At 35.6% G+C, this 27,139-nt stretch overlaps 2 protein-coding genes across 2 annotated transcripts; both read left to right on the forward strand.

The window, feature by feature from the left end:
• Positions 1–10,061: 10,061 nt before the first annotated feature.
• On the forward strand, positions 10,062–14,213 carry LOC149402954 (O-fucosyltransferase family protein). The gene is made up of 8 exons (XM_089609222.1): positions 10,062–10,850; positions 11,628–11,695; positions 11,796–11,884; positions 11,985–12,147; positions 12,384–12,673; positions 12,834–13,038; positions 13,155–13,312; positions 13,649–14,213. Exons 1-8 carry the CDS (start codon positions 10,565–10,567, stop codon positions 13,905–13,907), a joined length of 1,518 nt encoding a protein of 505 aa, XP_089465348.1. The 5' UTR covers positions 10,062–10,564; the 3' UTR covers positions 13,908–14,213.
• A 6,604-nt stretch (positions 14,214–20,817) lies between these two features.
• LOC149402955 (F-box/kelch-repeat protein At3g23880-like) lies at positions 20,818–22,049 on the forward strand. The gene is made up of 2 exons (XM_089608573.1): positions 20,818–21,040; positions 21,133–22,049. Exons 1-2 carry the CDS (start codon positions 20,818–20,820, stop codon positions 22,047–22,049), a joined length of 1,140 nt encoding a protein of 379 aa, XP_089464699.1.
• Positions 22,050–27,139: the final 5,090 nt, after the last annotated feature.

A 27,139-nucleotide genomic window follows, 5' to 3' on the forward strand; every position in this document is an offset into this window, starting at 1 on the left:
TCATGAGCAAATCCTTGTTTCCTCTTTTCCTACCCTTGCACGTCCAACATGCCACCAAGGCACTTGGATTTGTTTCCTCATTTGCTTTGCCTCTCTCTTTGGCCGCCCATCCTGTTTCCTCATAGAGGAAATTTGTTTCCTCTTTTTCGTTTGGCAAGTATCTTCATACATCAATGCACAAAATAATCTCTTTTTCTCTCTTGGGTTGGATGGTTTTAAGCCTTCTAAAACATGCTTCTAGATGTTTCTTTACTTGTTCATGACAATATAAGAAAAGCCATCTAGAATTTTCACATAAAATTCCATGAAATGAAATTCAATCCTCAAGGCCCAATTCTTTAATGTGGCCGTGTGACATGAATTCATTGTCATCATATGACAATGTCAAAAAACTTATTTATTGACATTCATACCATCCTATGTCCAAAAGGACACAAAATTACCCTTTAGACAATTTTCGTAAAACTTGTCTAGTTCAACATTTGAACTTGTTTTGACTTCACTTTCGTGTTTAACTAATCCTACTCTAATGACTTGTGGTAGTGACTGTTGGAATTGATCTAGGGTTAAGAAAAGATTTAACGCTTCGAGCAAACGGCGGAATTTAAAAATTTTCTTTTAAACAAGTAAAACGATTTTACTAACCTAGACAAAGAGCAAATACATATAAATAAAAACTATAAATGAGCATTGTATGTTTACTAAAATTTGAGAAGCTTGAACGTTGAGAAGCTTGAGGAAGGTTGAAACGTTCGTCTCCCCTCGCAGCACGTCTCTCTTCTTTCCTCGGGAACTCGAGAAACTACGAAAGTTTCTATCACAATACTCACTCGAGAAAGAAAGGAATTAGCGTGTGGGAACTTTTAAACACGACGACTCAAGAACAAGTCTAAGAGTTGAAGAGCTAAAACACTAGGTCAAGTGTGGACCTAGGTGCCAAAACAAAAACGAAAGAAAACTTAGAGAGAGAGAGGAGATGGGCAGCCAAGCTAGAGAGAGAAACTCTCAATCTCTAAAACATTATATGAATAAACAATGAGAATGAGGCCTCTATTTATAGGGGAGAGATTAACTTCAATAAGGTAGTTTCCTCTTCTATAGAATATCACATATTCATGATAAAAAATTGCCCCCTTTTTTCCTTAGAGTAACACGGCCATAATGTCTTCTAGAAGGCTTGGATTTGTTTCCTCTTTTGTTCTCTCCTTGCTTGTTGGCCGAATTCTCTCTTTCCTCATGGAGGAAATTTGTTTTCTCATTTTCTTTTGGCAAGTATCTTCATACATTAATGCAAAAAATAATCTCTCCTTTTTTATTGGGTTAGACGGCCATAGTGCATCTAGAAGGGGCTTCTAGATGTTTCTTCATGTGTTCATGACAACATAAGAAAGGCCCATTAAGAATTTTCAAGAAAAATTCTATGAAATGAAATTAATCCTCAAGGCCCAATAATCTCTTCATGGCCGAGTGGTTTAAGCTTCATTTGTCATCATATGACAATGTCAAAAAATTTATTGACATTCATTTCGTCCTATGTCCAAAGAGACAAAATTACCGTTTAGACAATTTTCATAAAACTTGTCTCGTTCTTGTTTTAACTTAGCGTCTAGTTTAACTATTTCTACTCGATATGATTTGTGACAGTGACCTCATGGATCCAAATGAACAAAGCTTGAGCTAAAATACTTGGACTCAAAAGTTCACAAACATTTTTCAAGTTTAGCTTAATGTCAACAGACTCCACTAAAGAGTTGACACTGAGAATCTCTCGGTTAAAATTAATTTATTTTCTACTCAAGAATTCAACTAAATTGTGATGAGTGGATCCACTGAATATTATCTATGTTTACCCTTCATGAATATCATCAGCTAGTCGGGATTCACAAAATTACCATTTTACCCTTCTAGCTGTTATTTCCTCAACTCCTTTGTCGCTTGTGAATAAGTTAGAAACAATGTATTAACGAGGAGCTAACTAGTCACATTGATTCATCCAAAAGAGTCATGACTCAATTTGGACACTGGCCAGTTCATTTATTCACATTCCAAGGAACAAAACATGAGGTGATATACATTGCATTTAAGCAATCTTGTACATGAATTCCATATCTATGAGACATTTACAAATTTGTTCATGACATCTTCATAACTTAGTACTTCACCAATAAATCTTGTCTATATCATATAGTGAATCTAGAACTCTGACTTTCTCAAATGAGAATTTGTAAGCTATGAAATGACGTGTCTTATTTCAGGATTGAGGTAAGTATGATACAATTCATACATAGTGACTCTGAGATAGAAGATGTTAAATGGTTTGTTCTTACAATGTCTCTAGAAGTGCACTGGTCAATTCAGTACCTTCATAAGATACCTAGGATGAACTACAGAGTCTTCAACTCTTTATGTCTCATAACCAGACATCATAGATTCTCCTAACAATCATACTGAGATCAATAGCCCTTTGATCCTTAGATTGTGAATATACTGTTTTAAGCAAACCATGAAGAGTTTGTTCATGCAAATCTATATTTGAATATTCATTTGTTGTTAGGTTTGTTTAAGGACTAAAGACTATAGTTTATCATAAAGCTTCAAACAGACAAAGAAGAATGAATGAACATTTCAACTTTTATTAATTATTCAGCAGTTACAAACAAGAGTCTTCGTGAGACTTTATCACATCAAATGTACATAAGTAATAACTACTACTCTTCTTGTAGGCACTATTGACAACACTTGTACCATTATCTAGTGATAGAGTCAAATAGCATTGTCCTTTTTTTTTTAATAATTCAATTTTTACATCATACATCATATCATCAATTACATTGAACATTTAAACAAAAATTACAAGATATAATCTTCAAACGTCAATATTGTGTTTCCTAGGGATTGAACCCTCCCTCTCTCGTAGAGGTCACCTCACAGGCAAGATGACTTGCCACCCAAGCTAAGCCCTTGCACTAGGACAAATAAGGCATTTGTATGCGATACAAGTCGCATCTAAAGGTCAATTTGGATGTGACAATGGATGTAGTTGACGATTTCTTGTCATCTCACATTGTTGCAAGACTTATAAGGACACCTATATTAACATATCATCGTTCAATTGTTTTCTTGCAAGGCGGATAAACTTGTTTACGACTGTTTTATATTACAAGCTCAATCGATCGTTCTCGTTAATCCAACCTCTACTTGGATTTGACATTTTGCTGAACGAGAGGAGAAAAGGAGAGGGACAAAGAGAGATAGGGAAGACATAATATTTAGTAAAACAAGAGAGAAATGACATTATATATGAAGTTTGATAATTGATATTGATATCAAGGACTAGAATAGCATATTATTTGAAAACAGAACTATTGAAAACTAGTATTCTAACGAAATTTCGACAGAGTTTCTCCTATTATATTAATAAACCAAAATCAACATATAAAAACCAACCAAGACTATCCTATTAATCAACTAAATCCTAAACCGAGCCTCTGCGACTCGGCCACTACAATTCAACAATCAAAATCAATAAACAAACAAATTAATTAAAGAGATGAACTACAATTACAATCACATAATCCTTTTTAATCTAAGTATCAATTTCATTAAACTATTTACCCTAAATCAATTACATTTACAATTACTAACAACACAAACTGACACAATTTAAATGTTATTACAATATTACAATCAATTACCATACTAATTACAAATGTTACCATGATACTAAACTAATTGACACAATTTCACTATTATTACCATATTACAACTAATTTACTAAATTAATATTAACACAAATTAAAACTAAATTTACTAAAACATATTATAACCAATTTCTTAAACTAATTAACACAAATTCACACTAACCTAATTTACTAAAAAATTATACTAAACTAACCTAATTTATTAACAAATTATACTAAACTAACACATTTTAACAAATTAATTACCATATTACGAAATAACAACCATAAAGGAAAAAAAACCAACTTAACCGGTTGAACGAGGTAGATATGAGGCTGAACGAGCTAGAGGCGAGGTTGGGGCTGAGGCTGAACAAAGTAGAGAGGTGGCGGTTCGACATCGGCTTTCTCGGGGTTGTTTTAGGCTTTTCAGGACTGTCTCGGGACTGTTTCGGGTGGTCAGCAGAGAGAGATGGAGAGAGAGAAGAGAGAGTCAGGCAGAGAGACAAAGAGAAGGAGTATTATATATAGAGAGAAAAATGAGAGCTCACTTGAGACAACGACGACGACGTCGTGAGCGTGGAGGTGCTGGACAGAGCGAGGGGCGTCGGGTCAGCAACGAGAAATCGAGAGAGAGAGATAGAGAGAGAGAGAGAGAGAGAGAGAGAGAGAGAGAGACTTGATAGAGATATTAAAGGGAAAATTAGATAATATGTAAAATATTTTAAAGAAAATAGGGGTGCTAAAGACCACTCCAGGCTCAAGCTACCTTTGTCAACATGCCAATATTCGCAACTTATTGATATTTGTATCATTCTCGAAATCTTGGTTTTTTTTTTATCATAAAAGTAGAATTAGATGAAATCACATTGTGTGAGAACTTCCGACAAACAAAATATAGACCACACTAAAATTTGAGTAGTTCGTTGGCTCGTTCGAAAAATCTTCAAAACATTGACATTTTGAAGCCAAATGAATGCCAAGACTGGTTACACGTTCATATGTTGGAATTGCATGATATCAAAGTTCCAAATGAAAATTTTGATATTAGAGGAGACTTTGGACTTCCAAAACATAACATTCTAGTTAAAACTTTCTATCGCACCCTCTTGAAGTTTTTCTAATTGTAGTAATCCAAGATATAAAAGTCACCAGAATCGTTGGGAGTCCGGGTTAGTTTGTCACTTGAATGATCTATCAATGTGCATTGAATTTAATTCTAGATTCTCTCGGAATTAATAGTTCTTCGAAGATGGAGAAAAAGAGCACAATCCTTAAGACCTTCAACAGTAGTAAGATTTGAGTTACAAATAGAACGGGCAAAAGGCCTAAGAGTGATCCCACGCCAATTATCATCCCGATAAAAACTAATGTCATTTTAGCAAGAAGAGCTTCAACCATAATATCGGACTTACGAATGTTCAAATCGTCATAGGAAAATGGAGTATATTCCACATAAAATTGGAAAAATTGGAGTATATTCTATCTAATTTTTTTTGTGACAAATGTGGGAACCGGAAGATCAACTATAGTGTAGATTGACATACTAATCATAACCAATACCATAATTAGTGAAAAGTAAGTAAAAAAGATTACGAACACAAGTTTTTTAAAATTAAAATATTAGTGGTGTAAAAAAAAAAAATACTATGACCGTAAAATTTAAAGAGTACATGTGTGTATAAGCCTGAATTAAATTATTTGAGGTCACACGTGATGATAACACAATTGAAAGAAAACTCTATTTACTCACCTCCTTCCGAATTAAATTTTTCTGAGTCTGACAAAATAAGACTATATATATACTGGCAGTAGTACAATAATGAAATAAGCATCAGCAATGACATCACTGGCCATAAATTCCGTTCTCACGGAAGGAGATGAGAAGAAAAAAGAGATCATAAATAATGAGTTAACGACTTCAAGTAATCCTTAAACTTGCATGTTTATTAGATGAGTATGTTTCAAAATAGCCAATAAAGAAGTCACGCTAATTGTTAGGTCTCTTATTAATTTTTATTTATTTTAGATGGAAATTGTTGGTCACTTATTAGTGCGATCGGTATTTCTCAATTACCAATAAAAAAAATGTTAATTTGACATTTATCACCAGTCATGATTGTTAGTAATGTTTTTTTCCTTCATATATTTTTAAGATCATCTGCTACCACTATAATAGTGTCATTTGTATATCTAAGCTCTTAAACCATCTCCAACCCACTTCATTTTAATATTTATTATATAATTATATTAATTTATCACAAAATCACTTTATGTTATTCTAATTTGATATGAACTGATCAAGTAGTCATTAAATTACATAGCATATATACAAATTAAAACTCATAAATTACTAAACATAATACATTACAAAGTCAAGTGCAAATAATATGATAAATATAATATATTACAAAGTCAATTGCAAACGCATTGATAAATCATGTGTGGGAAAAATAGATTAATGAATAAGACTAAATAAATTGTTTATATTTTGTTTTATTTTATATTTGTTATCCATAGTTTATGGTTTTTTTATACATGTAAAGTTCTAATTAGTATTTTAGATCATGATGCAATTCACTTTATAATTATTTGTCAAATATTTAAAGAGATTTGTAACTAACTAGACCACTTTAAACATGTGATTTTGGATCTAACCTATGTTTGACAATTTTTAGGGATATAGCCAAATGGCTCATGTGACAATAATTAAGGTATGATTTGCCCTTATTTATTAATAAATTCGTCACTTTCTCTCTCCTATTTTTTTTCAAATAATTTTTTTTGCATCAAAACTTCAAAAATTCGTATCTTTCTCATACGAACTCGAAATTGAGTGATTTCAAATCCTACAAATTCGTGGTGTCGAGATCTACAAAAATAGACCCAATGTGTTTGATGAAAAATTATGTTTAATGCATCATATTTACATTTCCATTTTTTTTATAATTTAAAAAAATTTCCGTTATTTCCATATTTAAGGTAGATTCTTCTACATCTATGGTATTAAACATTATTTTTCATCAAACACAATGGATCTATTTTTGAAGATCTCGGCGTCACGACTCCGTAGGATTTGGAATCACTCAATTATATAGTATGGTTGGAGAATCACATAATTATTTTAAAAATTATGTAGTATGGTTGGATATAAAATATACAATTTAAATATATATGGACTACAATGTAATAATTAGGAAGTTAAAACTATTAAAATATTAGAAAAAATATGGAATATGCTTTTTTTTAATGTTAAAAATGGAGTATTGAGTTGGAATGAAATACTGTTTGAAATGACATAAAATGCATTTTTGAGTGCAAGAAATTTCATTTATGAAATTTTAGGTTAGAGATGCTCTAATAATTATTTATTAATTATATATCTAATCTAAAATATATACACTTTTATTATTTAATATGAATTGATAATATTATAATGGTATTTAAGAATTGTGTAATTTTTATAACAGATGAATATTGTTACATTAAATTTAATATCACTATTTATTTGAGATAAAACTACACTAAATATAGAAATTTAGTGTTATAATTGAAATCCTCACCTCTATCTATAGAATTTTTAGAGTTCTCTATTAGTCTTACTCTTAATAAGAAGCAATAGTCAAACATTTTCATATAATAAAAAACTAGCACGGAGTTTGAACTTAAATATTTAATTAGGCGACAGTTGGCGAACATATCGTTTTGCTTTTAATGTTTTTAATGATGATTAGAGTTGGCACTAAAATTTCAAATGCAACTGATAGGGAAAAAAAAAATCAGTTATTTAATTTAAAGGCAAATAATGTGGACCCTCTATTATAAGCGTTGCAAAAGGGTAAATAGTAAAATATCTTTTTCCATGTGAAATTCTTATTCAAGATCGAAGCTTTGATTTATGAATTCATAAAAAATAATCATTTGGCATTAATTAACTGCGTGACAACAAGTAAGTACATGGATAAGAATCTAAACAAATTAAAAACAACGAGAATAAACAAACACCAAATTCATACATACTAAAAACTTTTCCATTGATATTGACTATGAATTTCATATTGTATATTGAACATATAATATTTAATTTGCTCAAACAGAATAAAAGAAAAAAAAAAGAAAAAAAAGAAAAGAAAAAAGAACATAGAATATTTGCTCTTCACCTATCCACAACATAATTGGCTCGCCACTTTTGTTGCTTCCACTTCCACACACACTGAAATACAAAGGCAAACTTTTCGTGAAAGGGAAGTTTACCCAAAACACTTGGGCAAGAAAATGAAAAAATAAAATTGTTGACATAAACTAAATTGGATAGAATAATTATAAAGTTTTTGATATTTTTAGTAATAATGAGTAACCACCAAAATATATATCGCCCATGATTTTTATTATTATCATTATAAATTCTTCTGCCTAGTGTGTCGAGTACACAGCTTGAAGAGCCATTCATGGCATTGTATTTATAGTTCAAGTGAAAAAAGAGTAACACAAACAAGTACGTTTAGAATTTTATTTCCTTATTGAGAGGGACAACAAGTTTCTATTGGTTTTGGATTGGATCCTATTCTTAAAGTGTTTGCTTGGGGGAGAATCTACAATATAAATGCCATTATTGAAATTTTAGCATAAGAAAGGAAACAAAATGTAATGTAGTTTTTCAAAGGATGTTTTGAAGAATTTAAGAAAACATGAGTTTCCCTTGTTTACTTTTGTTTCTCGGCCGAAAATAAAAGGCTAAGGTATTATTGTTAGATTGCGGATTTCAATTTTAGTTGAAATTCAAACTGAGAATTTTAATGCATGAATGTCACTATATATGTCATGATATTTAATTTTGATGATGAAAATATAATTATTTTTTAATCTTAAATGTAGTCATGCTGATAAAAAAATGGTCTATAATTACAATAAAATGATATAACGGTTAGGCCTTCATTCTAAATTATAATCATTGAACAATAATTGACATTGAAATTAAAACTTAATTCGAATGGTAAATTATTAAATTTTATGAAATAAAATTAGTAAATTCAAGCAAGCTTTAAAGTAGGATATTGATTGCATGTCTTTCATAAATTTAACAAACATTAAAATATGGACATGATTGGCAATTTATAGATGTTATGAATACCGAGAGGATTACCTGTGAATAATTAAATAACTAAATCAATGTTACAAAAAAAAAAAATCCATCCAAAAACATTTTTAGTTGAATACGATCCATGGAAAGCCGATATTATATATATATAAAAAAATAGTGGTACAATCTTATCAAAATTTAAATTTGCGAGGATATAAAACTAGGGTGAAGCGGCTATATAACCAAATAGAACTTAAGTTTTTGCAAAATAGCCATAGTTTGTCAACTATAAGCAAACTAGCCAACTTAATCTAGTTTGGATTAAATTTAATCCCAACGAACTATAAAGACAGAATGTAAGGTTTATGATGGCTGGATTAAAATTAATCGAGGCAGGATTAAATTTAATGACAATCTGGAAATCCAACAGATCTGAAGCAGAACCGAAACATCTCCTTCTTTGGCGACGCGATTCTTGCGTCCTCGACGCTCGCGATGTTCCCGATCGCTCCGACGGCGGCGGCGAAACCGGATCGCTGCGGGAGAAGACTCGACGGAGACGGTGTCACCGGAGGCGGCGATGACGGAGACGGCGAGGGCGGCGAGATCGCGGAGAGGAGTGCTGGTACAACCTGGGCTTCACGGAGCAGAGGTAGTTCGCCTGGTTAGGGATTCCGAGTCCTCCGCCGTAGGCCTGGTGAGACTGGAACTCGGCGAGAGTCCGCTTTCCGATGAGAGTGGTGGCGTGGGGGCTCTGGCGAGCAACGCAATGTGGTCCAGAAAGATGGCTATTTGAGAGATGGCTATTTTACCAAACAAATGAAACTATAGCTATTTTGCAAAAGCAATAATTTGAGATTGGCTAGTTCATACCATTTTTCCATAAAACTAATAGTTTAAAAAAATGTCTGTAACTGCAAACTGAATGAATTTTGCTTCCATTTCCATAACTAACAATTCATTATCATTTATATAAAAAAAAATGATACAATCATACCAGCTAAATGGGCGACCTCTTGAAAATTCCCTGTGTTTTTTTTGTTGCATCCCTCCATTTTATTTCATTAAAAAAATAGTAAAAAATTATATTTACCTCAATGTGTCACATGTCGGGTAATAGTTAACAATATATCTTTTTTATTTATTTTTTATAAAAAAATTAATAGCATATCTTTTACTAAATCAAAACAAATTATAGATAACGAGTTTTTATTTATTTCTTTATTTTATTAAGAATATACGATACAGAATCATAAATTTAAGGAAATAAAAAAATTAAAAAATTATATTCGTTAAAGATATCATAACATCAAATTGTAGGAGTGCAAGAAGAGCCTTTTTCCGTGATTTTCTTTCAAAAGCCTAACTTTCGAATTTAACCAACCTAACAGACAGACGATCAAATAAACGCCTATCTCCAGATTCCTTAATAAACTGAGAGCGAGAGAGAGAGAGAGAGAGAGAGCGAAACAAAAATAAAATCTTCTCTTCTTCATCGGAAAATATATCCCCCAAAATTAAAGAGAGTAAAAGAGAGAATTCCAACAAAAATCATCCGATATTTCCGTTTGCACTTGAGATCTTCGTATCCTAACTATCAAATTCCCTCTCTTCTCAGACTCCAATCTCTCTCTCGCCCTCTTTCGTTCATTTCGTATATTTGATTTTATTTGTGTGTATCATATATATACACTTTGATCCCGGTCGAATTCGGAGTTATTAGGGCTTGTATTGCGTTGCATTGCATTCAATCGAAAAAATTGGCGGATGAAGCGGCGATGCGGTGGCGAGTAGAAGCAGAGAAATGGAGGTTAACAGATCTGACGGAATTCCGGCGAGGAGCGAGAAAGTTCTGGGCAGCGGTCAGACGGTGACGCAGAGGACTCGGCGATTGCAGGTCTGGTTCATCAGAGTTTGCTCGAGCATTTTGCTTTGGACGTGTTTGGTTCAGCTCGTCGCCGTCGGAGACCTATGGAAGCCTCGTCTCTTCTCCAACCTCTCGAATCGTATCTCTCAGCCCAACCACCTTCCTCTCCACCTCCAACAAGAGCCTCTTCTCTCGCCGCCTCCGCCTTCTCTGCCACCGCGAAGTGAGTCTTTTTTTTTTTATTACCAATTCTTTCCTTGATGCTTTTGCTCTTTTTGGTGTAGTTCAGAGAGTGTGTTTGGTTGGTTGTCTCTTATTTGGGGGTGAAGAACGAAACCCCATCTTATGACATTTTGGGATGCTCTTTTCCTTGACTTATGGCTGTGAACTGAGTAATGAGTAAAATTAGAAAGTTAGGGATATAATGCTTCTATTGTGGTTGGTCCAGGTTGTTTTAAGTGGTTATGGGTCAATTTTTTGTTGCTGTAGTTCAGGGTGTTGGTTTTGTCTTATGAGAGCGAAGAACTACTCAACTAAGAATGCAGAATCGTAAAGCTGTAATCTTTTATAAGGTTACATAAGAATGGGAGAAATTGTAAACCTAAAATCACTGTTGTTCTTGAAGCAATTTTCCATGTTGAGCAGCAAAGATCATCTGCTCTCCTTTTTATAAGAGAATGAGGTTTGGGTGTAGTCAAAGTTTGTTTAGTGGTAATCGACCAATATTGCTGTTGTAGTTCGACATGTTGGGTTTTTCAGTTGAGGGCAAAAAACCGCTAAATTAAGGATGCAAAAGTATTAATAAGAATTGTTTATGATGTTCTATGAGGATGCAAGAGATGGTAAAACCACATAGTTGTTACTTTTTCCTTTTAAGTTTTAGATGATGAACTGCGAGGACTGCGAGTTGCACATATCCTCAATGATTTTATAGAGAAGATTTAGTTGGATATCGTTGAGTAGTTCTTTGTAATCTCATTTGTGTCTCTTAAATTTGCAGGAAGATATAAAAGTAATGGTTTTCTCAGAGTGTCCTGCAATGGGGGCTTGAATCAAATGCGTGCTGCGGTTTGTACTTCTTTTTTTTTTATTTTTATTTTTATCTTTATCTTTATTTTTTCTTTGGCTCTCGGGTACCCCGGTTATTTAATCGGCATTTTGTATACAGATCTGTGATATGGTGACTGTCGCCCGGTTTTTGAATCTTACATTGGTTGTTCCAGAGCTTGATAAGACATCTTTCTGGGCTGATCCTAGGTATATTAATTTCTGAGCAATGTTGAACTAATCACCCTAGCAATTACAGATTTGAATAGTTGCTGAGTCTCAGCTATTTTTTTTTTTTTTTTTCATCCAGTAACTTTGAAGACATCTTTGATGTGAAGCATTTCATTGGCTCATTGAGAGATGAAGTTCGAATTATTAGAAGATTGCCTAAAAGGTTTAACAGGAAATATTGGTTCAAAACTCTTGCAATGCCTCCTGTTAGTTGGTCAAATGAGACATACTACATTCAAAAGGTTGCTTCTTTTTTGTTTCTTTTTAATTTTTAAATTTTTTTTTTAATCCTTGGTGATGTGAATTTACTATCCTTGAGATCCTAATATGTTCCGTGTCTTGTACTCGATTTTTAGACTATAGTGAAGTTGATGGCATATTCCTTTGCTGGTCTTATTAGGTCTATGGACTTGATAGCAGTAGGAAATGTTAATCTATTTGGTTCATCATCTTATGATGCCCGAATTTAATAATGCAGATTCTTCCACTTTTCGACGAGCATATGGTTCTACATTTCAACAAGACAGATGCTCGTTTGGCAAACAATGGGATTCCTATTTCTCTACAGAGGCTCAGATGTCGTGTCAATTTCCAGGCTTTGAAGTTCACTCCACAGATTGAGACTTTGGGGCGCAAATTGATCCGCATACTTCAGGAAAGGGGACCATTTGTGGCTTTGCATTTACGATATGAGATGGACATGCTCGCATTTTCTGGTTGCACTCATGGCTGTACAGAGAAAGAAGCCGAAGATCTCAAACGAATGAGGTTTGTTGTACCAATCAGAAATGTAGCAAATATAATCTTTCCAGATATATGGAGCGAAGGATAAAGAAATAATTGGGTCCTAACAAGTAGTCAATAATTGGCTCTGCTCGAAGGAGTATAACAAAACAAAAGTCCTAATGATAGCATAATTTTCATTCAGGTACGGAATCACTTGGTGGAAGGATAAAGAAATCGATTCTGAATTAAAGAGATCACAGGGCCTGTGTCCATTGACGCCAGAAGAGGCGACTTTGGTTTTACAAGCCTTGCGTTTTGATAACAGCACTCAGATCTACATTGCGGCCGGTGATATCTATGGAACTGACCGGAGACTCGCAGTGCTAAGAGCTGCCTTCCCTAGAATAGTGAGTTTATTCTAAATCGCACAATGTTGTTTCATTTCTTTCTTGGGTACATACCAAGATGATCTTTTTTTATTTCTTATCATATATTCATACATGGTTTTCATTAATCATGGCAGGTCAAAAAGGAAATGCTGCTTGACCCAGAGGAGTTACAACAGTTCCAGAATCATTCTTCCCAAATGGCTGCTTTGGATTTCATGGTTTCAGTAGCCAGCAACACTTTCGTTCCTACCTATGATGGAAACATGGCCAAACTAGTCGAAGGTCACCGGAGGTATATAATATACAGATGGCCACACATTAGAAGCAAAATTTTCTTTTGTTTAGCTCCTAGTCTTTTACCTATATAGCCATTTGATTTATAGTGTTTTGTATAATAGTCAATTTTTTGTAAAATTTATGTGAATAGCCACTTCAACTTATTTACGTCACTCAAAAAGACAAAAAAAAAAAAACCCCAAAATAGGTGGGAATATTTTTGGGTATTTTTGTCTTTTTGATTGTCGTGAATAAGTTGAGGTGGTTATTTACAAAAAATTTACAAAAAGTTGGCTATCTAGCAATTCTTAGAATTTCGGTGGCTTATTTAACCTTATTTTTTTTGTCACAGGTATCTCGGGTTTAAGAGAACAATCTCGTTAGACCGGAGGAATATTGTGGAGCTGGTGGATATGCATCAAAATGGGACGCTCTCATGGAATGAGTTTGTGATCGGTGTTCAATTGGCCCATGAGAAGAGGATGGGACAACCGAGGCTTCGGAGGGTCATCGCTGAGAGGCCCAAGGAGGAAGATTATTTCTACGCGAATCCTTATGAATGTCTCTGCGAGGGAACAAGATGCGATGACTTGCTTGGACCCGGTGACTAAAACAGCTCAGGATAAAAAATCAATAATAAAAAGAAAAGTAGATTTAATTATGATTTCTGATGATTACCACGAAGGCGCTTCAAATTAGGATTAGTTTGGGTTAAACAACCTAGCTTTTCGTAAATTATAACAAGAAAAAAAAAAAAAAAAAAAAAAAAGAACTCCGGTTGCCTTGTATCCCCACACCCAAAGAGTTTTGTAGGTATAAAGGTGATGAAGGACAAGTCCCACCTGGGCATCTAATTTATGGTGCTCATTTTTTTTAGTGTTTATACTTGTTATTTATTCATGGGTGATTATTTCAAATCGATTACTATTATTATTATTATTATTAAAAGGTTAGAAGAATTAGCATATGCGATCAATGACTTCTCATAAAATGAAAGGCCTTTACATGGCCGAGCATAAGTGTCAAATGAGGTATAAGGCTGTCAGATGTATATGTGTTCGTAATAAATAAATAATTATCTGGCCAGCTGTCCAACAAAAATGAACAAAAAAAAAAAAAAAAAGCAGTTTGGTGGACCATGTATGTGATATGGGCTACCCGGCGCCGGCTGTCACATTGGTTACGCGGCTCAAACCTGCAAATGTAATGCTACAAAGATAATTAGTGCTTTATTTTTTTAGAGACTAGTTGAATATATGTTCTTGCGCGCGTTAGAAAGAGTGAGAGAAAAAGAAAAAAAGGGAGTGAGAAAGAGGGTGGAGAGAGGGAGAAAAAGGAAGGAAAAAAAAAAAAACTAAAAGCCGTCACGTGTTGCTGCGTGACGAAGTCAGGTGGCGGCCTCTGGATGAAAGTGAGAGAAAGTTTCTCTTTATTATTTATGTTATAGAAATTTGGATAAATTGCTTTAAAAAATGTAATAAATTACCAAATATAAATACAGATAGGGGAAATAAGGCTCATTCAGTTTATTAGGGCTATGCGTGCATTTAACGTTGAAATCGTTAAAAATTTGGTTTTATAACGTTAAAATTTGTAATGGTAAAATATTGAGATATCAACGGTTTTCTATAATGTTAATATGGTATTTTGTTCTCCTACATATACCTTCTTAATATAATTGAATTTACAATATTCAAAATCCACAAAAAAATTTGTCTCCTATTTATATCTTTATAATATAATTGATTTTACAATATTCGAAGTTATAAAAAAGTGATTAAAAGTTTAAGAGAAAAAAAAAAGTACAGAGAGATATCGAAGAAAATAAAGTTCTATTTGAAGATATGCGTCTTAAGCAAACAATTTCCCGGTTTATATTTCTTTTAATTATTATTTTTATTAATTTTTGTTTTCCATTTGTTTTAAATTTTACGTTGAAATCGTTAAGAATTTGGTTTTATAACATTAAAATTTGTAATGGTAAACTATTAAGATATCAACAGTTTTTTATAATGTTAATATGGTATTTTGTTCTCCTACATATACCTTCTTAATATAATTGGATTTACAATATTCAAAATCCACAAAAAAAAATTGTGAAATTTGTTGTAACTAGCCAAGCTTGTCATTCTTATTGGGGGAATAGACCAAGTTTCATTTTATTAAGCAAATAGCCCATATATTCGGCTCAGACCATAATGCCTTCACTTCCTTCGCGAATATGTTAATTTAATTAACGTACTGGAGTAAGTTAGGTTAATTAATTAACTTATTTGTGCGAGCATGGCTTGTTCCGCTGTTTGACCACTTGATTCCTCGTTCGTATCACCTCGCCTTAAGGTGGGGCTTGTATCACCTCACCTTCATCAATTTCCGAGGTGATATCTTCGCAATGAATATCTTCCTAATGATATCACCAATTTTAGTTCTCAAGGTCTCATCTATTAATAAATTGGAGGTGGCCTAAGCTGATTAGGCCTACGTACGCGACTTAGCCCAATTAAGACGAAGTCTCCCACCAACACGCATAATAGTTTAATATAGTCCATATATGTAACTCCAACCTTTAAGGTCATTGATGTAAAAAATAGTCAGCCACTAATACTCAATTAAGTCATTACTTCTCAATCAATGCTCACAAAAGTTATGGCTAGTTATTTGTTAGAAAAATAACATAGTTACTCATGTAATAACTAAAAAGAAAATGTGAAATTAGCAACAAAGAGATAAGGATATAACCACAACCAAGACAAGCAAAGCCCAAGCTCGTTTTGGTCACCCGACCAAACGACGGCGCGCACGTTAAGGTCATCTTAGAGAACCAAAACCCTTATCTAAACTTTGCTGTAAATGTTTATTTTATTTTTCATTCCCCATCAATGTGGAGCTATTGTAATTTCACTTGCTTCACAAAACTAATTTGTTTCTTGTAACACATTTTGAGCATCAATTACTCATTCATTACTGTTTCAATTTTGAAAAATAAACAACCGATCTTATACCTCTCGTAATGAGGAATAAGAATCTATTAAAACTTTTCAGTTTCGATTTGCGGATCCTGCTCGAATATTTGTCACACATTAGCCAATACAATGATATTAATATAACAAATCTACCCCTTCCTTTTAAAAAAATATATCAAATCAATTAATTTTTATATAAAAAAAAAAAAGAATATTTCATTCATTTTTTTCCTTACTACTAAATTAGGAAATGAAAAAATCGAGAATCCTACACGAAAATCTTGCCACATCAACAAAATGACTATTTTTGTAAACTTTTAAAAACGTTGACTAATGTAAAATAAACACATTACAAGTAGCTTAATTATTTGTACAAATACAAATTAAATTTTATGCCAAGTACCTTAATTACAAGTAGCTTATAAGTATTTTATGTCAAATTAAATTTTTGGTGATAAATTGAAAAAAAACTTATCAAATTATGGTAGTGTAGACAATTTCATAATATCTACTTATATATATATACCAGAAGAATAATAAGTTTCCATCAAAAAGAAAAAAGAACTTCAATAATAAGAAAAAAGAACTTCAATAATAAGAAAAAAAGGTTCTATATAACGACTTACGGAAATTCGAGGCCTTGTAAAAAAAAAAAAAAAAAACCGAGGCCTTTAACTTTTTAAATTAAATTGGTTTAAAAAGCCTGTTGACATATTTACTTGAGAAATTTCATTTTCTAGACCTCGAAGTTATGAAAATATCTCAGTTAGACTCACTAGTTCATAAATATCTAAAATTAGACTTTTGTACCAATTTCGGACAAAAATACCCTTTCAAGGTAATATAACCATCTTCACTTCATTCTATACTTCTCATCCTCTCTCATCCTCTCTCATTTCCTCTCGTTTCATCATTTTTGAGTATCCACTTCAATCAATCCCGTCGAAATGGGTTAGTATGCTCATTCATTCATCTTTTATAGTTATGTTGATATAGTTTGTGTAGAAAAAAAGAAGTTAGTAGATTTAGGTCAAATATCCGGGAATTTAACGTTATTTCCGATGAAATCCGATAATTTAGGATGAAATTTAAGTACGATTTCCGATGAAATTTAAGTTAAAATTCGGACAGGATCCGACCGGATCTGGCAAGATCCGACCAGATCTGGCATGGTCAGGATCCGACCGGATCCGACCAGATCTGGCAGGATCCGACCGGATCTGGCAAACTGCCAGAATCCGACCGGATCTGGCCGGATCCGACCGGATCTGGCCGGAACCGATAGTGTATGTAGAAAAAATAAAAATAAAAACTTTGTTTTTTTTTTATTTAATGTATTTTATGTTATATTTGTTGCAGTTTTGTTGATGGTTAACGGCACATGGGAGAGAAATGGACACTTATACGTGTTCAAAAATGCAAGAACATTTCGGCTTGAAGTTTCGAAAGAGACGACATACACGGGGTTAGTCGACAAGGTGTACAATAGAGTCGATATAGACAGATCAAAGTATGACTTAAAGTTAGAAGTTCCATATGAAGCGGGTAATATGCCGATTGAGCCTGCTTTGTTGAAGGACGATATTGATGTTAAGTATTACACGAAGTGCAAAAGTCGTAGAAAATATGCACTTTGTGTAACTTTGATATCGAAAGAAATCACAGCGTTCAGTGCAAACAAAGTAGATAAAGGAAAAAATGTTATCAATGAAGAGTTGCCTCGTGTTGAACTCAACAAGAGACGAAAGAATTTGATAATCACCGATCGAGATGATGAAGTATACGTGCATGATAGAGATAATTATCACAACAACGAGGAAGAAGATGATGAAGAACAAAATAACAAAGTTGACAAAGATAAAAGTGACAAGGGAGAAGATGGACTCAACAGTGACAAATAAACAGAATTCGAAGAGTTTGTAAATCATGAAGAATATAAAGATTTTGTTAAACATTTTGCAGTACCATCAGGACACGGTGAACAATCAAAACAAGGTGAACCGTCACGTGACCCTCGTAAAGATGTTTCACAAACGGATTTCGTGCGTTATTCATGGGAAGCCCCTGACTTCACAGCGGCTGATGTTGTCAAAGAAGAACGTAATGAAGGTCCAACTCTATTGTCACATTCTTCCACAGGTAATAAAAACAATGATATCTACTTATATATGGAAAATGTTATGTTATATATTTTATAACCATTGATTACATGCAATAGGTAGCACAGAAGATATATACCTTGGGAAAGAGTTTGAGTCAAAGAAACAGATGAAGCAACAGATTCATGTTTTTGCTCTAAAAAATAATTTTGAGTTTAGAGTGAAATCGTCTTCGAAAAAGAGATGGTATGTCATATGCAAAAATGAGATGTGCACTTGGAAGCTGAGGGGTGTTGTGCAGTGGTCTGACATGTGGCAGATAACGTCGTATGAGAGTAGATATTCTTGCGCGCGTGTGGTTCGAATAGAAGGTCATAGAGGAGCTGCACCTTGGGTTATTGGGCACGTCGGACCGTCTTCCATACTGAATCCGGTGATCAACGCGTATTCGAGTTTACCGAATCTCACGCGTTTATTTCCGATACCGAAGTGAATCTCACCACTTTTCGTGGACTCCACATTTCGAAGAAGCAGAGAGTGTAAGAGTACTGAAGAGAAATTTAACGTCGTCGCCTCGAAGAATTGAGCGAACGGAGTCTCTGCTATCCTTTGAAGTAGATCCAGAGCTGTGAATTTTTCTTTCACAAACTTCAACATTCCCGAACCACTATACGTGATTCGACCCGAAAAATTACTCTCACATAGCAACGTCAAATTCTCCTAAAACACGAGTTATAACAAGTTTAATCACTAATAAATTATAAATATCATTCAAAACACAACTAAAATTAAATATCATTCAAAAAACAACTAAAAACACAATTACATATCATTCAAAACACAACTACAAACACAACTAAATATCATTGAAAACAATCCAACAATAAACACAACTAAAATCTGAAAAAAATAAAAAATTATAACAAGTTTAATCACATAGCAACGTCAAATTCTCCTAAAACACGAGTTATAACAAGTTTAATCACTAATAAATTTTAAAACAAAACAAATATCATTCAAAACACAACTAAAATTAAATATCATTCAAAATACAACTAAAAACACAATTACATATCATTCAAAACACAACTACAAACACAACTAAATATCATTCAAAACAATCCAACAATAAACACAACTAAAATCTGAAAAAAATAAAAAATTATAACAAGTTTAATCACATAGCAACGTCAAATTCTCCTAAAACACGAGTTATAACAAGTTTAATCACTAATAAATTTTAAAACAAAACAAATATCATTCAAAACACAACTAAAATTAAATATCATTCAAAACACAACTAAAAACACAATTACATATCATTCAAAACACAACTACAAACACAACTAAATATCATTCAAAACAATCCAACAATAAACACAACTAAAATTTGAAAAAAAATAAAAAATTATAACAAGTTTAATCGCATAGCAACCACGTTACATTCTCCTAAAACACGAGTTATAACAAGTTTAATCACTAATAAATTTTAAAACAAAACAAATATCATTCAAAACACAAATATCATTAAACCCATCTCTCGGTAGAAAAAAAAAACAAAAAAAATTCACTTTGAAGCCGACGGGATTCAATGTCATCGGAGACAGTCGGATCCCGTCGGATCCCATCGGAATCCGACCGATTCCGATGGGATCCGACGGGATCCGACAAATTTAAAAAAAAAAAATAACTTTGCAGTCGGAGACGGTCGGATCCCGTCGGATCCCATCGGAATCGGTCGGATTCCGACCGATTCCGATGGGATCCGACGGGATCCATCAGGATTTAAAAAAAAAAAAAAAATTCAAACATTTCCAAATTTAAAAAAAAAAAAAATTCACTATGAAACCTCTCTAATCTTATTTCTTATCTATGCTACACTAAGAAACCATGAAAAACCATTAAAAAAACCATTAAAAAACATACCTTTTTTTGTCATTTTGAGATAGCTATGGAGGTTGATGGAGGTTGATGGCGGTCGGGGTCGGCGTCGGAGTTGGTGGTGGGCGTCGAAGGTGTCGAGGTCGGCGTCAGATTTGATGAGGATGGCGTCGGATTTGGTGATTTTCGCGTCGGATTTGGTGGAGATGGAGAAAAGTTGTTTTTGTGTTGAGAGAAAGTGAGAGAGTGAGAAAGTGAGAATGAAGGAGATGATGTTATGAGGTTTATTTTGAATTGAGGGCATTTTTGTCCAAAATTGATACAAAAGTCCAATTTTAGATATTTTTTAATTAACGGGTCTAATTGAGATATTTTCATAACTTTTAGATCTAGAAAATGAAATTTCTCATTTACTTTGTCCGCATGTGTAAGTGCGTTGGAATTTTAAAGTCGGATATGGAGTCTTTCATCCTTCTTTAAATAGTTTGTGTCCCCTGTACATCAGGGCTTCGACTTTGAATTATCTCTTAGTAATCTCTTACTTAAACAACTAAATAATCTACGCAATTAATATAAACATGAAGAGGAGATTCTCTTTCTCCGGGTATTATCTTCCAGAAGAATTGCACGAAGAGATTCTGTTAAAGTTGCCGGTGAAATCCCTGGTCCGATTCAGAAGCGTTTGCGAGTCATGGAACTCTCTCATAACCAGCAAGAAGTTTGTCAACGATCACCTTCAAGCCAACAACCGCAAAAGCAACGCAGCTTTCTCCGATAACAACGAAGCTCCTCTGGTCTTAGGTATATACCAGGAAAAAAAAAAACATCAGTTAATTAAACTAAAATTTATATCAGCGAAGGTTGATAAAATCTCGTCCTGTGTTTGGTTTTAGCCGTGAAGGACAGGTTCAAAAAGCAACCAGAATTTTCTCTGCTCACAACCATGACCTTGCGAGGAATCTACAGGCCGAAATTACTAAAAGCCGAAGAAGTAGGGTTTACCAACGTATTGTTCAGTGCTCAGTGCCACGGCATCGTCTGCATCGTCATCGGGCTGTGGTTCTCCGGAGAGCGAGTGTTCTTCTACAACCCGGCGCTAAGAGAGCACGAGTGTTCCGAGACCCCGTCCACGTACCCCAATTACATGTTCTTCAGCTACGCCTTCGGGTACGACCCCGAGACCGACGACTACAAGTTTGTCAGGATATCAATGGGCTCCGACAAGTCCAAGGTCGAGGTGTACTCTCTGTGCACCGGCCGCCGGAGAGAATTCGAGATCGGATACGTCGAGACCGAAGAATCCGGGACGTACGTGAATGGCCGTTGCTACTGGATCGATCACGGGACGAAAAACCTACTCTCGTTCGGCACGAGCGACGAGCGCTTCGTCAGCCTCGACTTGCCGTCCTCGATCCGCTGGGATTCCAATGATGGCCCGTTTGTGATGGCCCGGGGTGAGTCTCTCGCGTGCGTCACGGACTCTTTCGAGGTGTGGGTTTTGGACGGAGACGGTGGTGGTGGTTGGGCTAAGAAGTTCAATATCGACGTGCTGTGGATGGGATTCCTTTCGCCCTCGACGTTTTGGAAAGAAGACGAGGTGTTGGTGAGGATGAAGGAGAGGGTTACGGGTGAGTGGGGTTCCGCGGCGTACAACCTCCGCACCAAACAGTTCCAGAAACTTCCGGTTCGGGGAGCCTTGCGTTTCTATGTGTATGTTGAGAGTCTTGTTTCCGTCAAGGCTACCGGTAACAACAATACGATGTGTCGTTGGAGGACGCCGAAAGAGAAGAAGTGCAAAATAGAGAGATAATTACTTTGAATCGGCTGTTTTTGTATTTTGACAAAACTGATATCCTACATGTTATTGGAACATCTCTTATGTGACGTGTGCTAGTTGTTAAAGAAAAAAATTGAATTAATGAGATTTAAGATTTAGTAACATATGTTTGTGAATAAATTCATGTATGATCAAAACCAAGTACCAAGTAAAATTTAACTAGTCATGGTGAAATCAATTGATTGGCTATGACTATGAAGACCCTACGAAGATGATGCACAAGCACTACAACAAATACTATAATTACCGACGATTTTTTTCGTCGGTAATAACCCTATAATCGTCGCTAAATCTAATTAGCGACGATTATTATCGTCGCTAAATCTAATTAGCGACGATTATTATCGTCGCTAAATGTCCGTGCCTAAATATATTTAGCGACGATTTATTCGTCGCTAAATATTTACCGACGATATTAGCGACGATAATGTCGTCCCTAAATGTCGTGACGAGATTTTTTTTCCATTTTGAAACAGGTAATTAGCGACGACTTTGTCGTCGCTAATTCACGCGCGAAAATTTCCCGCGTGAATTAGCGACGACAAAGTCGTCGCTAATTACTTCTGTGTAATAATATTTAGCGACGACTTTGCCGTCGCTAATTATTATTATTATTTTTATTTTTATTTTTTTCGTCGTTAATTATTAATTTTTTATGGTTTTTTGTTTATGAAATTCTAAAATGAAAAATCAAATAAAAACTAAATTATATTATCCAAATCAACAAATATATAAAATCCGGTTACGTACGTTTTCGGTTATCGAGAAATATGTAAATAATAATCTACTATACACAAAATATCTAATAAAACACTAGTCGCGACGTTTGCTTTGTCGTCTCGGCGCTCGTTTTCCCCCTCCTCGACGTGAAACGCTCTTCTGCTGGCGCTGAAACTCCGCTGGCTGCGGCGGAACAACGTGCTGATCAATAGACTGACTTGGTCCGCCGGGCGTCGTCTGCTGGCTGGCGTCGGGAGTCCTCTGCTGGCCGCCCGTCGGAGTGTGGACGCCGGGCGTCGGAGTGTGGACGCCGGGCGTCGGAGTCTGCTGGCTGTGGGATGACGGAGCTTGCTGCGAACTCTGCGGAAATTGGGGCATGAACGAGCTAAGGTTGAGGCCGGGCACCTGACTCTGTATTGCCTCGGCGAACGCGGCGAGGGTCGATGTCAACACCTCCTGCGAGATATATCCTGGTTGCGACGTCCCAGCCTCCGAACCGTAGACTTCGGCGACTTCAGCCGTCATCCGTGCTCCCTGTGGCACCAAACGTCCGACGCCGGTCAAGTGATCAGTCCGCGAACCCATAATATCACGGATCGCCTGCTGCTCTAGGACGGAAATATCAACGTCCGCTCCTTGTTGCTCAGCCTCCGCTCTCAACGTGTTGAACCTATCGACCAGTCGATCCTGATATAATTAACTAGTTAGTATATATTAATCGAAAAATAAGAAAAATAAATGTAAACTTACATAACATGCGGAGGCTTCAGGAGTCAGCCATTCGGACTTGTCGGACTAATGTTGGCGCTTGTAGTTCGCAAACAAGCTCTCGAAAGCGCCTGTCTCGGCGCTCTTCTGCATGCATGTAAACAAAACTTCAAGTGGTAGATAATTTTAACGATTTGATGTATCATATAAACATAAAACTTACGTTCTTCATACGGTGGATCGAGAACCCAATCGTCCCCTTGTATGGCGTCTAATATAAGTAAACGTACACGTAAATAACAAATCGTTTAATAAAAGGGTAAACACATATTTAACATAAATGATTTGATTATCTTAAACTCATCGCTCGTATATCGTTGTATCAGCGTCTCCCATTCGGTGTCGAGCTTAACGGTCCTCGGTTTCAGCGACCGCGCCACCTGTACGCTGCTCTTGCAGTCGATGTCGAACCATGACCGCAAGGTATGCCTCCAATCGCGAAGACGAGTCTTCGCGTCTCGAATGATTGCCGCAACGACAATCACCTTCTTCTTCCCGGTTGCATCACCATCGACTCGAATGTCGTACTTGTCTCGAATCGCTGCTCGGATCTCGGCCTCCTTCGCCGGCCCCACGTTCGCATTCGTCCACCTTGGGACCGTAGGCGAGATCTTGTCTCGGACGACCAACCCGAGCGTGTTCGCGAACGTCGCGAGATCCGGATCCATCTCGCGCTCTGGCTGCAAGAACGATTGAAACTCCTCGTTATAAATAACGACTTCCTTCACCCCGGGGCGCCGTGCATGCTCAGATCGAAGCCCGACCGTTGGCCCACGCACGGCCGGTTCGATATCCTCGTCTTCTTCTTCGACGCCATCACGTACGGGCGCCGAATGGCAATAATTCGGGAGACGGGCTAAGAAGTCATCCCCGCCTCCGCTGCCTCCAACTCCTGTAGCCGCAGCCATCTAAAATTCAAAACAAAATTTATTTAGTTATGCATTCGTAATGATTTAAATCAGTTAATTTAGTAAGTAAATGAAAAACGTTATATACTATCAATCATCGTCGTCTGACAAATCATCTTCTTCTATCAAATCTTCGTCCTCAGTTTCTTCGTCATCGATAAACTCTTCTTCTTCAATATTTTCCAACAAGTTCACTGCGTCGTTGCTCACGGGCTCTGGTATCGCAGACTGATGACGCGTCGACAGTGAATCTAAATCTGACGGTTCTACTGACAACTGAACTGAAGATGAAGATTGACCAAGAATGAGGTCAATATCAGGAAGATCCCACACATTTCGATGATTACACTCTTCGACGATTCGCCAATCAAGACCATTCAAGTTATCTTCCAAGTAGAAAACTTGTTTCGCCTGAGTTGCCAAAATAAATGGCTCGTCTTTGTACCATTCTTTTGCCACATACACGCTTGTCAAGTTATTGTCGTTGCGTGTCCTTTTCCTCGGATCTTGGTCACCGAACCAACGGCATTGAAATAAGACGACACGACAATTGTTCAGATACGTCAAGACAATGACGTCATTGGAAAATCATTCACCGTCCATAGAAGTACGGAAAAGAACCTGAATAGCTCACCAGTCGAACCATCTCTCAACACAACACCGGTTTCCCACAACTCCTTCAGCTCATCAATCAGCGGTTGTAAGAAAACGTCCATGTCTTTTCCCGGCGCACTACGACCTGGTATAAGCAATGTCAACATCAAGTACGATGTTTTCATGCACAACCACGGCGGTAAATTGTACGCAGTCAAGACTACCGGCCACATACTGTACGATAAACTCATGTCACCAAATGAGTTGAAACCATCGGCGGCAAGTCCAAGCCGGACGTTCCTCGGTTCTGCCGCAAACATGGGATATTTTCGATCGATCTCCTTCCACGTTGCTCCGTCTGCAGGATGTCGCAGTACACCATCCTCCTTAATGCGTTCATTCTCGTGCCACTGCATCTCTAGAGCTGTGTGCCGACTCGCGTACAGTCGCTTAAGTCGATCTTTCAGTAGAAAGTAGCGCAACACTTTATGCGCTATTTTTTTTCCACCGTCTTTCTTCAGCCAGCGGCTCTCATTACAAACTGGACACTCGTCTAGATTGGCGTTGTCCTTTCAAAACAACGCGCAATCGTGTTTGCAGACGTGAATCGACTCGTAACCCATACCAAATCGACGCAATTTCGCCTTTGCTTCGTAGTGTGACTCTGGAATCGTGTTGCCGATCGGATGAGGCTTTTTCAGTACTTTCAGTAGCTGATCAAATGACTTATTCGTCCACTTGTTCATCACTTTCAAATGCATCAACGTGACAACAAAGGAGAGTGACGAATACTCCGTACAACCCGGCCATAATTCTGTGTTCAGGTCGCTGAAAAGGTCATCGAACTGTCCACTCTGGTATTCTGCATTCGGGTCAATACTGTCATCGTCACCGTCTACGTCGTTGTGATCTAAGATATCGTGTACAGCATCAAACATCCTACCTCCTCCTCTGTAATCCGTCTGATACTGCATTACGTCATCTTCTTCCTCCCCGTGAAAGTTTCACCTCGTGTAATTCCTCTTAAATCCTCTGATAAAGAGATGATTCTCTATATCAGGAATTTTTTGCATCAATACGTTGTTACACCTCTTACATGGATACTTAACTCGTCCTTCGATGTTTACGTGTTGTCGGGCCATTGTCATGAACTCTGTCATGCCAGCCGCAAACTCAACGCTTAAACATTGGTCCTCGATTATCCAATTCCTATTTGGATAACTCATTTTACCTATAGATTGAACATTTCAAAATTTAGTAGTTTTCGGATTTTATATTATAATTTTACGATCCTACCGAAATTTCGGCAGAACCTCCCCTATAAACTTAAAAACCCGGCATCAAGCCTTTAACTTTAAAACCTGCATAAAAACATCCTAAAACTAACAATAAATCCAACCTCAGTGGTTCGATTATTAAAATTCATAATCCATATCAACTAATTAATTTCACATTATTAATCATTTGTAACAAGAATTAAATACAATTCCATTTAATTTACATAAACTAACTAATTGTTTTTACATAATTTTACCTAATATAAATATTTATAACTAATTTAAATATTTATACCTAATATTAAAATTTATAACTAATTTAAATATTTGTCTAAACTAATTAATATAAATAACTAATTTAAACTAATTAATTCTATAAACTAATTTAAATGACCTAATATAAATATTTATAACTAATTTAAATTTATACCTAATTTAAACTAATTAATTCTATAAATATAAATATTTATACTAAATTATGTAAATATAACTAATTAAATCATGAACAAATTGTACGATTGCCCCCTGAACTATGGCCTCACTGACGATACACTACTTAAAATATAAAATCTGTGATATTGGACCCACTACTACAAATATAGTTTTCTGATGCGCATGACTATCAGGTGCGACTAGTCGCACCTAAAAGTCGCATCTAAATGACTTTCTGGTGCGACTAGTCGCATCAGATTGTCAACCAGAAGTCCAAAAAATTTCGCTAATTTTTTTTTTTTTTTGAGTATCAGGTGCGACTTTGTCGCACCTGATTGTTAAAAAAACTTTCAGGTGCGACTTT

This window comes from Urtica dioica, chromosome 3 (genome assembly GCF_054948205.1).
Source record: "Urtica dioica subsp. dioica isolate 48M chromosome 3, U.dioica_male_clone48M_v1_H2, whole genome shotgun sequence".
NCBI classification, from domain to species: Eukaryota; Viridiplantae; Streptophyta; class Magnoliopsida; order Rosales; family Urticaceae; genus Urtica; species Urtica dioica.